Source organism: Moschus berezovskii, chromosome 23, assembly GCF_049115385.1.
Source record: "Moschus berezovskii isolate FMDL1 chromosome 23, NW_MosBer_1.0, whole genome shotgun sequence".
Taxonomy (NCBI): Eukaryota; Metazoa; Chordata; class Mammalia; order Artiodactyla; family Moschidae; genus Moschus; species Moschus berezovskii.
This window is the reverse complement of record NC_142482.1, coordinates 61,369,141-61,381,836: the sequence shown is the minus strand read 5'-3', so window position 1 is coordinate 61,381,836 and position 12,696 is coordinate 61,369,141. Positions and strand designations below refer to the sequence as shown.

At 54.7% G+C, this 12,696-nt stretch overlaps 1 protein-coding gene across 2 annotated transcripts in view; it reads right to left on the bottom strand.

Moving 5' to 3' along the window:
- SLC22A23 (solute carrier family 22 member 23) overlaps window positions 1-12,696 on the bottom strand; it is a 132,111-nt gene that overhangs the window by 25,552 nt on the left and 93,863 nt on the right. For both annotated transcript variants that reach the window (XM_055407209.2, XM_088831339.1), the window contains one exon: window positions 5,499-5,667. In XM_055407209.2, coding sequence (XP_055263184.2) covers window positions 5,499-5,667 — 169 coding nt within the window. The remainder of the gene's footprint in view (window positions 1-5,498; window positions 5,668-12,696) is intronic.

The window sequence follows — 12,696 nt, the reverse complement described above, 5'->3', positions numbered from 1 at the left end:
TGTGTCTTCTATCAGTTCCAGGAATGTCTACAACTTCTGCCGTCTGAGATGACCCACAGGGACTGCACTGGGCAGCAGGTCCTGCATGGCGTCTCGCAGACCCTCAAGGACGGTACCTGCTTCACGTCCTGGCAGAACCAAGAGCTGCTTCCTGTAAGAAGGGTGCGCTGTCCACAGCCGACATGTGTCCCCTTCACACCTTGACAACATCTTCGTTGGACCAGGCCCCTCACCCCATAAGCGGATGGCTGGCTGTTCCTTCTCACGGGGCAGCCTGGCATGCAGCAGCCCCCCTGGGACTCGAGCTGACCGCCTCCCTGGAGGGCTTCCTAAACTACCCCTGGACATTCACACTCAGGTGGTCTGGGCTGGGGTCCCGTGGTGGTGATGGCCCAGGCCACGCTCTGAGAACCACTGACACTCAAAAACCAGCTTTTAATGGCTCTCCACACTTGTGAGTGTTTCTAGGGCAGCTTTTTGATGCCCTGGTTTCCCCAGCGAAAACCAGGGATAATCCCAGCAACCAAGAGCTTGGACCTAATCCGATAGTATCAGGCTAACACAGCCTTGCATACAGGAGCCTAGAACTGGTCTCAGGAAAAGTGCTTCCTGAAAACTTGAAGACACATTCAAGGCCACACCTGATGGCGCACCTGCCTCGCAGGAGGCACCCGAGGCTCCCCTCCCTGACAAGCTGCTTTTCCACGAGGCAGGAGGGTGTGTGTGTGTCTGTGTGTGTCTGTGTGTGGACAGTGGCGTGCTCCCTGAAGAAGCGTGGGTACGCTGTCTCACCAGAGGCCTTGCCGGGGACCTCGCTGAATTGCTGCGCTAGTGGTAAAGAATCCACTTGCCAATGCAATGGCAAGAGACTCGGGTTCCACCCCTGGGTGGGGAAGATCCCCTGGAGAAGGAAATGGCAGCCCACTCCAGTCTTCTTGCCTGGAGAATCCCGTGGACAGAGGAGCCTGGCGGGCCACAGTCCACAGGGTTGACCAGAGCCAGACACGACTGAGTGATGGACACACACAGCTCCCCCAGTGCACGCCGTGTCCGAGGCAGACAGACGTGCCCACGTTCCTGCTCACAAATCACCCAGGGGCTCGGCTCCTGCAGAGATGCTCTTCAGGGGGCGACAGTGAGCAGTGACGTTCTGGGAGCGTGATGGAGCATCTCCGTCTCTGGGAACCCTTCCTCCTGGGTCTCCCCCCAGCCCTGCGGCAGAGGCTGCGCAGTCGGCCTCTGCCATCAGCTCCTCGGCCCCGGGTCACTCTCCTTGGCTGGGCCAGCCAAGGCCACGTCTCTGGGCACACCTTCCTGATCGGGCACCCCGCATTCTCCCTCAGTGAGTGCACGCCTGGACCCCCGAATACAGCCGCCTCCCAGAGCATGCTTAGCCCCCAGACCCTCTCACATGACCCACACACCCAGAGGCCGCAGCCCTGCCAGACGCATGGAGACAGCTTCCGCCCGGCTCTCCTCATCTGCCGGGAACACGTCTCCGCCCACAGCCTGGTCTGCTCTTCTCGTTTGATCACTTACTCTCAGCAAAGCCCGCTTCCTCAGAGAGGCCATCCCGAGCCCCTTCTTCCCGCGGCTGTGTCCCACTTCGCCTCCTGCTGCTTTTTGGAAAGCATGTCGTTGGCTCGTTCACTGCTTTCCGGGCCGTGGCGCTCCTCACCCCCCAACAAGCATGAGCACAGGCTGGACTCAGATGCCCTAGGGTCTGGAACTGCATTCGGTGCAGGGAAGGGCGATCGGCTAACACAGGAGGTGAATTCACTTCTTGGTCAGAGTGCTCTGTTTTGCAGACTTCCCGATGTATACTGTTTGGCCTTGGTGATGGGTCCCCTTGGTGAGAATTTCCTTCCACACGGGTCTCGGATCCAGCAATTCCCCATGGGACTTTCATGTCTGACCCCAAGAGTCCAGTGAGCGTCCCTGGTTTCTCCATCAGCTTCCAGCTGTGGACAGCGATAGGAATTTGGAGGAACACTCCGGCCCCTGTAGTGCAGACTTCCAGGCGCCAGCGTCTTAAGGGTGAATCTCCCCGCCCAGGGCCCGGCGCACTCGGCCAGGTGTGGAGCTGATGCCCTGCCGGCGCGGAAACCTTCCGGTCCTGTCATCAATGATGCTCTGAGGGCCAGCTTCCTCCTGGGGCCTCAGTTCTAAGTGCAGACGGGGCCTGAGACCTCAGCCCCATGCGGGGGCTCACCCAGAGCCCGGGGCCCCTTCCAGTTCAGACACCCTGCGGTGGCCTCTCTGTCACTCCAGCTTGAATGTTGTCCTGGGTGCGGGCCCCGTACCCTCTTTCCTGCCCTGGAGGTCAGCACTGTGTCCGTAATCAGTGGATGTAGCCTATTACCAGGTGGGTGTCTGGAAGCCCCCAGCCTCCGTCTGGACTGGAAGAGCTTCATCTGCACCTTTCCTCCGCGCTCCGCACTCACCCTGAGTCCTCGGGACTCTGTATCGTGTGCTCTGCTTTTGTCACTGTTCAGACACTCTGTCATGTTCGACTCTTTGTGACCCCATGGACTGCAGCACGTCAGGTTTACCCGTCATTCACCAGCTCCCGGAGTTTACTCAAACTCATGTCCATTGAGTCGGTGACGCCATCCAACCATCTCATCCTCTGTCGTCCCCTTCTCCTTCTGCCTTCAATCCCTCCTAGCATCAGCGTCTTTTCCATTGAGTCGGCTCTTTGCATCAGGTGGCCAGAGTATTGGAGCTTCAGCTTTAGCATTAGTCCTTTCAATGAATATTCAGTGGATTTCCTTTAGGATGGACTCTGGTTTACGGCCTTTGTTCACGCACCTGCTCCTCAGAGTTGCTCCAAAGCACCAGGCACGCTGCCAGGCACCCAGACCACATATAAATACTGGTTCTTAAATTAAAGAATGACTTTCAATATTCTGGTCACCAACAGCCGGGCGTGCTGGCTGGCTGCAGCTCCTGCCCTCCCCAGAGACCAGTTCATCCTTCAGGAGCGAGGAAGCTCCTCGTGCAGCAGAGGGGTGGAAGGGTGGTCATCAGGGGCACAAGAAAGAGAGACACTTCAGTGATGCCCCCGGAGCCGCGGAGGGCTGTGGGCTCAGGTGGACCGCGGTTCCCTTGACTGGCCCCCCACGCCTGCAGGCCTGCACCCCTGGAAGGGGGTGTGACAACGGTAACAGCAGAAGCTTTGATCTGCCAGCGCTGCTCAGGTGCCTCGGGGGTCCCGACGTCAACGAGAGCAGCTGACCGGCGTGCAGCGGGTCCACCTCAAAGCCGGGGTGCCCAGGCAGGAACCACACGGCGTCCATGCATCCGGACGCCGCCCATCTGTCTGTCCGCACACACTCCTCACTTAGCAAAGCACCCCGGGTGCCCTTTCCACCAAGTTTTGTTTTTACATTTGTGTGTTTCAAAGAACATTCTTAGGTTTTATAATGTATTCACATAAATGAAAATTTTTTTAACCTTGCCTGTCATTAAATCTTGATGTATTTTTAAAATTGAAAATAAAAAATAAGATAAACAAACCCTCTAGCACTTGGCATGGGAGCCGGGCCCCCAGACCCACTCCAGGAAACCCCTTGCGGCCACTTCTCCCCATCAGGTGTCCTCCTACCTGCGACAGGTGGGAGCAGAGCCTGGGTGGAGCCTCAGAGCCTGGCAGTGATGGAGACGCCACTGCCTGTCCTCACAGGCGTCTGAGTCTCTGAGAGGCCGTGTGGATGCCCAAGCCTCCAGCCCCCAGGGGGTGGCAGATAGCACCACTGCCCTTGGGTGCTGTGGAGGCCAGGAAGCCTCCACAGGGTGGGGAGGTGGGGGGTTCCTGACTGCAGAGTGGACAGGCCGGGGCAGCGGGCTCTGCTCTCAGTGGTGGGGAGGTCAGGGATGAGGCGCCGAGGCTGAGGGCAGTAGATAGCACAGCCCTTGGCTCGAGGGCCCGTGGGTGTCCTCAGTTTTGCCTTCTATACAATGGGGCCATGAAATGCCCAGCCTGACCCAGCTACCGTTTGTACAGTGCTTGCCATCTGTGTTGGCACAAATGCGATGTGAGCAAGTGTTAAGTAAGGAAATGTCCTGAAATTCCAAGCCAACTGAAGCCAAGTGAAGCCAAGCCCCGGAGAGCAGCAAGAGAGGGGCCAGGAAAGGCCTCCTTAGGTGATAAAAGGAAGGACTGCCTACGCCATCCTGCCTTGGGGAATGGTTTCTTTCTTCACCTGTTACAACCTGCCAGAAAGAGCAGGATGTCCTGAGACATGTGGGCTCCTGCGGGAGCAGAGCCATCCAGTCCTGGGCCGGCAGGGGAGGCTGGCCTTGGCCTGAGGGTGGCCTCCTGGCAGGTGGCCCTTACCTCATCTGGCCTCCTCCCCACCGCTGCCCAACACTGCGGACACCCTGAGCAGGAACCCGGCTCTTGAGGAAAGCCACCTGAGTCCAGGTCAGATGACTGCTCTGCTGGGGGCTCTACTGCCTGGTGAAGATGGGCCAGCCTACTAAGTTGAAAGTTTGCCGCTTTCTTCCCCTCTCTGCTGGCTTAGGAAAGGAAGCCCAATTTAAAGCAAAGACACAATTGACTTCTGGCCAGAAACTGGTTTTCATTAGTAACTAAATAACAGACACACAGCGGAGCTGGTAAAAATCCCTCTGGTGTCTCATACTCGGGGCTGGGGCAGGGGTGGAGTTTGGCACAGAAGGGGGATGGGAGGGAAGGAAAGACAGAAAAGAGGCTTTTCCGGAATGGGTACAACGCTCACTTTCTGTGTAAGCATCTCTATCGAAGGGTGGTGATTTTTCAACTCTGGCTAAACATTAATCCCCTGGGGAGTTTAAAAGCCTCTAGTTGACCAGGTCATAACTCTAGGCCAGTGTGTTCAGTTGTTTTTTTCCCCCCGAAGTCAGCAAGCCAAACACTAAAAGTTACACACGGTTCTAAAAGCCCTAGTGGACTGGTCCAGGACAGGGGGTGGTCAAACCCCTGCAGGAGACCAGAACGTAAGTGTTTCTGACTTTGCCTCATCATCTTGGTCACACCTGCTCAACTCTGCCAGCATGGCGTGAGAGTGGTCATGGATGACGGAGGTGGAAACACGTGAGCACGGCCGTGTTCCAATAAAACTTTATTTACAGACACGGACAGTGGGCCGGAGTCTGCCCAACCCTCTCCCAGAGGAGACAGGGCAGGGTCTCTGCCAAACCTCTCCTGAACATCGTCAAACAGGTTTCCTCCTCCCAACACGGGACCCGACCCTGCCCTTCGGAAGCCCATTCAGGAAAGCCATGTCAGAACACCTGGCATCGGGGGAGCCCGGCCAGACAATGGGGCCAGAGGGGGCGCCCGGGGCTTGTCCTGCTCCTCCGTCTACTCTTGTGTATGTTAGCATGTTTTCTAAGATGAAACATTTAGAAGAGGAAGCTTTTTAAAAAAGAGAGAGAAAAACTCCCTCATTAGAAACCATAAGCTGAACCTGGGGGCCGACTGGGGCCCGGGGGCGGGCTGGGTAGGTACTCACGACCAGTAGAGCAGCATGAGCAGGAAGGGGCAGATGATGAGCGCCTGTAGCACCTGCCAGTCCCGGCACAGGGCGGCCAGCCCGGGCATGAGGAACTGCCCCGCCGTGGTCACGAAGCTCGCCACCATCGTGATCATGAATCGCTTCCCCGGGGGGCACAGCTCTATTCCTGGAACACAGAAGGGACGAGAGAGCCATGAGCGCCCGGCCCGCCTGCCCCCCTTCTGGCCGAGACGCTTGTTTTTTAACAGCTGGATGAGCCTGGGTCCCCATCGTGAAGGGTCGCAGGGCAAGTCTCGGCAGAAGAACGTAGGGGTGGAGAGCGGCCGGCCCCAGGATAGGAGACGCTGCTTCTTCGGATGAAGACTGAGCCTGACATCACTCGCAGCCCCCAGGCCCTCTGCTGCCCTTCCTCTGCCTCTGCCCTGCACCCTCCCCACCTCCGCTCAGGGCGCAGGAAGTCCTCCAGACCCCCGCTTCACTGCCCCGCTGTGTGTCCCAGTTCCCCCTGGACCCTGAGTTCCAGGCAACCTGCTCACATGCGAGCCCAAGTCAGATCAGCCGCACCCAGCCTTTCTTCTGAACCAGACAGGAAGCAAACCATGAAGCAGACTGCATCTCCTAAGGGCAGAACTCACTGAAGTCCCCCTGCCCTCCGCCACCCTTGGAACTCCACTGCCCCCGCCCTGGGCGTACCACGCAGCCCTCTCAGAGACGGCTCTGCCAGCAGGGGCAGGTCTGATCCACCTATGAAGCTCCAAAAACACAGTGTCTGCCTTCAATAAATTTCAGAGCTCCAAAAACACAGTGCCTGCCTTCAATAAATGTCAAGGTCATCACAGTCCCTCCTGTTTACAAGAATCTATGCTCTTAATCTGACCTTGAGTAAAGAAGATGGTCCCCAAACCTTGAACTGTAGCATCCAAGTGACAGCCGGTATCCACCCACCGCGTGAACTCCTGTAGCAAAGGTCCCCAATACTAGAACACGCAGCTGGGTTTTATACAAGTTCCCCCTACAGAGCATGTAGTCTGTTTGCTATTCTTCTTAAACAATTTGCAGGATTCCCTAAAGTTTGCTTTTATTTATTTATTTATTTTTAAAGTATCGTTAAAATGAATTTTTTAAAAAGGAGAAGACCCTCAGGAGATACTCCTTCTCACGTCTCTGTCCCCAGACAGTAGGTCAGTGGCTACAGACCCCCTGCCAGTTGTCCAGAGGTCAGAGCAGAGGTCAGAGGTAAAAAGGCAGTAAGAAGGGAAGCAGGTGAGGGGGGAATAGGCGAATCACATTTGGTCACAAGGACGGAATCGGAGCAAACAAGGATCACGCGCCATGCCAGCCGACACCTCCACTGGCTCACACACAGAGGAGACAACAGCCATCAGAGTCTCCGTCTCCGCCCTGCTGCAGACAAACAGGTCACCCTCACAGCTGTCCATGGGTGAGAGAGAAACCCGGCCTTGCTGGGAAAGAACCTCTGCCATCAGTGAAGAAAACGGGACAAAACAGCCCTCTCTGGCCACTTACTGGGATGCTGTTCCTTTCCGTGCCCAGGTCAGCTTCAGTAAAGGATTACTTCCTAGCGTGGCTTGGGTATTCACCCCAGATCTGGCATTTCTGAACTTAAGAAAGAGATCAGGGTCTTTTAGAAAAGACTGACAGTGGTAAGTTCTAATTTTCATGTATTAGGCACAAGCAGAGGACGTGTTGCTATGGAAACCAGAACTCAGCATCAGCCAGGGCAAGTGTGATGCTCTGAGGCTCGGCACTGGCTAGGACCCGACCACCCGGGTAACCTACAAACAAAGCCAGAGAAGTAAGCACAGCTTCATGTCCTCAGGCCCCGTACACAGCTGGCAGTTCTCCTCTTCCCTGCCTGGCTCTTTAATTTCACGATGCAGTAAGCAAACATCTGCAGCTGCTGTGGTTCCCCCGGATCCCTTGGGGACATCTGATCCCATACCAATCTACATTACATGCTGACACACCGAGGGTCACAGGTGACGACCCGAACCTGGGCCGAGCTTTGTGGATGACAAAGGTGCTTCGCTCTCGATGTGCGTGACTCCACAATCTGACTCCGCCCTCTCCCCTCGATGTGGCCGGCGCGACTGTTAGGGTTACACTGCCAGGGTGCGCCTTCTAGAGGGTCTCTCCATGCTCTCCCTGAGTGGCCCGAGCGAATCTCTAACTCCTGGCTACCTGCCGGAAGCAGCAGTGCCACCTGGGAGCTTGTTAGAGACACAGCCTCGGGCTCTGCCCAGACCCGCAGGAGCACGTCTGCACTTTAACGAGATCCCCAGATGCCTCGCGGAGAAGCGCTGGCTCACTGTTTCCCCCAAACCGTTAAGCATCACCCCCAGCGGTAGAAATGTTTTTGCCTCCCAGACACACATCAACGAGAGCTGAATAAGTAACATCATTTCCGGACCGCTCCAGGGCTGCTGTTTTGCTACCAGTGCTAGCAGGGGTTTTACTTTCTCCCAGGTAGCAAAACGTAGAGCATCCCAGCAGATCCACGGTATTTTAGCTTTCCAGCTGGGGCAGTGGAAAAACACAGCGATCTGATGTAAGGACATGCGGATGACACCTGCAGACAGCGACCTTCTGCCTTGACTCACCAGGACTGCCTTCCAAACTGCCTGAAAGGAGCTCTGCTCTGAAGCGTGGCTGTAAAGATGTTTTTTAAAAAAAGCAATTACCAAAGAACCGCAGGCACTTCGGGTTTGCCATTAATCACATGTTCCTTTTGGACGATGAGAAATCAGCTTTTCTGAGGTGAGGAGAGGATGGCCTTCTGCAGAGCGTGAGTCCCCGAGTCCCCGCAGCCAGTGGGCGGTGGGGGCTTCAGGTGGACGGTTCCCCCCCCCCCGAGAGAGGCCTGGCCCAGGGCTGCACACGGGCGCTCCCGACCCTCATTCTCTCTTAAATACATTGTAAATAGACTTCCTGGGCGCTTGCTGCAGGAAGGCAAGGGGTCGCCATTTTCCTGAGATCACGCAGTGTTCCCGGCTCCTCTGGAATGAGCCTTCGGGGTTTTTCCAGGCGGGGGTCGGCAGTAACGCAGGAGTGGTCCTCCACAGCCCGGCCGACAGGGGAGGCGCGGCCGCATTCAGCCCCGGCGGCGCGCCGTCGCCCGGCCTCTCGGTGCTGCGCGCTCCTGGCCCCCCGAGGTCGGTGACCTGTCAGCCGCGCAGTGACGCACGTCTAGCTGCCGCGCCAGGCTGTGGTCCCTGCAGACCGCGGGCCCAGGCCGGGCACGGAGCGGGAAGTCCGTCAAAGCGCAGGGCCGCCGGGCCTGGTGCAGCCGCTCAGAGGCCATGCGTGCAGACGCGCGTCCTCCACCCGGAGCCTGCGCCCCGTCCTCCAGCCGCCTCTTACCAGCCCAGCAGCTGCCGGAGGGGAACCACCGGAGGAGGATGACGGCGGCCTGGCCCCCGCCTGGCCCCCAGCCTTGGGGTGCTGCTGCCCCCCCGGAGCTGGGCTCCTCCCTGCCCCCCAGCAAGGGGGGTCGCTCCGGCCGCTGCCCCCGACACCTGCGGGCCCCTCTCCTGTCCCTCGCTTCCTGCCGCTCACCGTGCTGGCCCGGAAGGGGACACTCCACTCACTAATTACCGTCCCAGCTGAGGACACGGCCCCCAGAGCCGCGGCAGGCAGACCCGCCACATGTCATTGTGGAATTCCTTATTATAGCAGGAGCGGGCGAAATCGCCAGTCATGGGGACTCAAATAGCACTCGAGGGCGTGAGTGCAGAAGGCTGCGATTATCTTCCCTGCCCCCGGAAAACTTCCTTTTCCTCTCAATTTAGGACCTGCCAACCCACGGGAATGGTTACAACTGCCTCCATTTAGAGGAAAAGAAAATAAAAAATATAGAGACATCAATACTTCCTACAAACCACGTTCCAGTGTCTGCCAGACGCGCTGACGCAGACGTTTAACGCTCAAATGCGGAAGAACCACACCGCTCACCCGCCAGGCTGCGCTCTGGATCTGCAGTGCTGGCTGAGGCGGGCTCCCCTCCCTGGGACTGAACGCCTTGGTGGGCATTCTTCATGTCTTAAACGCACTCGATCTGCTCAGCTCTCTGATGGAGATGCTGATTTTGTTCTGTTTCTCAGAAGAACACCTGGTTTGCCAATTTTATGGTGTCCAGCACAGTATCTTACAGACACTGTTATTTAAAAGATAGTAATTGAGTAAGTTATTTTTATCAAGCCACAAAATTGTTATAGTCAGTACACAATGATTTGTTCCTTAAATTCAATTAAGTGTTCGCTATTTGAACTTTCATCAAATATTCAGTGGCAAACAACATGAAACTAAGTCAATTATAACACACATTCCTAATCTAATATTATGAATGAAGTTTATTTTTTTAAAACATTTTAGTTTATATTGGCATCTAGTGTAAGTGGGCTTCCCAGCTGGTGCTAGGGGTAAAGAACCCCCCTGCCAACTCAGGAGATGTTAGAGATGTGGGTTCGATCCCTGGGTCGGGAAGATCCCCTGGAGAAGGAAATGGCAACCGTCTCCAGTATTCTTGCCTGGAGAGTCCTGTGGATGGAGGAGCCTGGAGGGCTACAGTTCATGGGGTCACAAGAGAGTCATATATGCGACTCAGCATGTCTAGTATAAGCGCTGTTTTTAATATTTGTTTTTCTATCCCTGGGTTGGGAAGATCTGCTGGAGAAGGGATAAGCTACCCACTCCAGTATTCTTGGGCTTCCCTGGTGGCTCAGCTTGTAAAGAATCCGACTGCAATATGGGAGACCTGGGTTCGATCCCTGCGTTGGGAAGATCCCCTGGAGAAGGGAAAGGCTACCTACTGAAGTATTCTGGTCTGGAGAATTCCATGGACTGGATAGTCTATGGGGTTGCAAAGAGTCGGACATGACTGAGCGACTTTCACTTTGCACAAGATAACCCTAAAGCCCAGAGTGATGAAAGGGCTTGTCCAAGATCACATAGCTAAGGAGGGAACAAAGTAGGAATTGAAGCCAGGTGCCCCCTGCCCCTGTGTGTCCGCCCCTGCTCTGGGCTGCAGGAAAGCCTCCAAGCAGAGCCCCTGGTGGCTCTGGCCTCTCAGTAGGACCTGCCGGGATCTCAGCTCCTGGGGCCAGGCCCACCTGAAGATGCCCACGGCCCTGGCCCAGAGCCTGGGATGGAGCCAGCACGGGGCTCGGGCGTCTGTCACATGAGGAAGGCACGGCGGGCTCTTCCTGGCGGGTCCAGCGGTGATGCCTGCACTCCCCGCGCCTTAGAGCCCTGCGACGGAGCCCGTCAGGGTCACGGGGGCTGAGACGCACCAGTAAACCCACAGCAGCCGGTCCACACGGGATCTCATGTGGCTCACGGAGCCACACGCTAAGCACAGGTGGGGGGCACGAGCCACAGAGCCCAGTGTCCTTCCTAGATAACGGATTCTTTCCACCAGCTTATGCTTCTTTGAATGAACATTATAATTACTCAAAAGGAGGGAGAAGATTTAAGTGTTCACTAGTGTATCTGCTCAGGGAACGCTTCTGTTTAAAACCAGTGGCTGATGTTCAGCAGTACATGCTTAAGCATTTCAATTAATACCGTACCACCAGTTATTTAATAAGAGGAGAAAAACCCAAGAAGAGAAGTGAGTTGAAACATCAGAACGGGCTCAAGTCCATTGAAATCCTGGCATTTTGGGTCTGCTGAGTGTTTTCAAGCTGAGTGAAGGAGCAGAAACGGAGTGGGCGATTTTCACGTCCAGAACAGAGGCTAGGAATCACCACCCAGGTTTCCAGCTGCCGGTTCCAAAGTGAGATCCCCAATGCCCATGCTGTTTTGTACCATGCATTCCATGGGTCAAAGCCACACTTATGGACCAATCATGTTTCCATAATTAGACGAGACATCTAACAGAGGCCCCAGAGGCATCAGATTTGGAACCTCAGAGGAATGTGGCCGAAGAGAGGCATCCTAAGTTCATACGTCCAACCCTGCCTCACATCAGTGGCTCACAGCTCCCCGGGAGGATCACCCAGCTTTTCCTACTCTTCATCAGCATTGTTGGCGTTCTTGCTTTATGAGCTTGACAAGCAATCAGGAAATTAGGGGGCTGTGTGTACGGTAAAGATATCGCAACCTGAGGTCACAGTTTCATTACTGTATAATCCCCGGTGACAGTGAATGGCCTCTACTCTTTGGCATAATTTTCCTAAATAGGGAAGAATTCTTAGCAAGGTAGTCTTTCTAAACAAGGTCTTCCTTTTTTATTTTTCTCTTCTTCTTACCTTCCCATTTCTCTTATGTCTACATTTTTTAAACAATCTTTTTAATGTAAACCATGTTTAAATTCTTTATTAAATTTACTGAATATGTTTAATATTCAATATTGTGTTTCTAACATGTTCCCAGGTGATGCAGGCGCTGCTGGCTCAGGGACCACACTCGGAAACCCAGCACTCTAAACATTGGAGGGAGAGGTTTACACATCTTAACGCTGAGATTAAGTAAGGTCCCCTTTGCAGCATTTTGCTGGGACAAATATAAACAACCTCAGATATGCCAATGATACCACTCTAATGGCAGAAAGCAAAGAGGAACTAAGGAGCCTCTTGATAAGGGTGAAAGAGTAGAGTGAAAAAGCTGGCTTGAAACTCAGGATTCAAAAAACTAAGATCATGGCATCCAGTCCCATCACTTCATGGCAAATACATGGGAAAAAAGTGAAAACAGAGACAGATTTTCTATTTTTGGACTCCAAAATCACTGCAGATGGTGATTGCAGCCACGAAATTAAAAGACACTTGCTTCTTGGAAGGAAAGCTATGACAAACCTGGAGAGCATACTAAAACGCAGAGACATCACTTTGCTGACAAAGGTCTGTGTAGTTATTTAAAGCTGTGGTTTTTCTAGTAGTCACGTACAGATGTGAGAGTTGGATCATAAAGAAGGCTGAGTGCTGAGGAATTGATGCTTTCAAACTGTGGTGCTACAGAACTCTTGAGAGTCCCTTGGACGGCAAGGAGATCCAACCAGTCCATCCTAAAGGAAATCAACACTGAATACCCATTGGAAGGACCGATGCTGAAGCTCCAATACTTTGGCCACCTATGCAAATAGCTGGCTCATTGGAAAAGGCCCTGATGCTGGGAAAGCTTGAAGGCAGGAGGAAAAGGGGGCAACAGAGGGTGAAATGCAATGGTTGGATGGCAT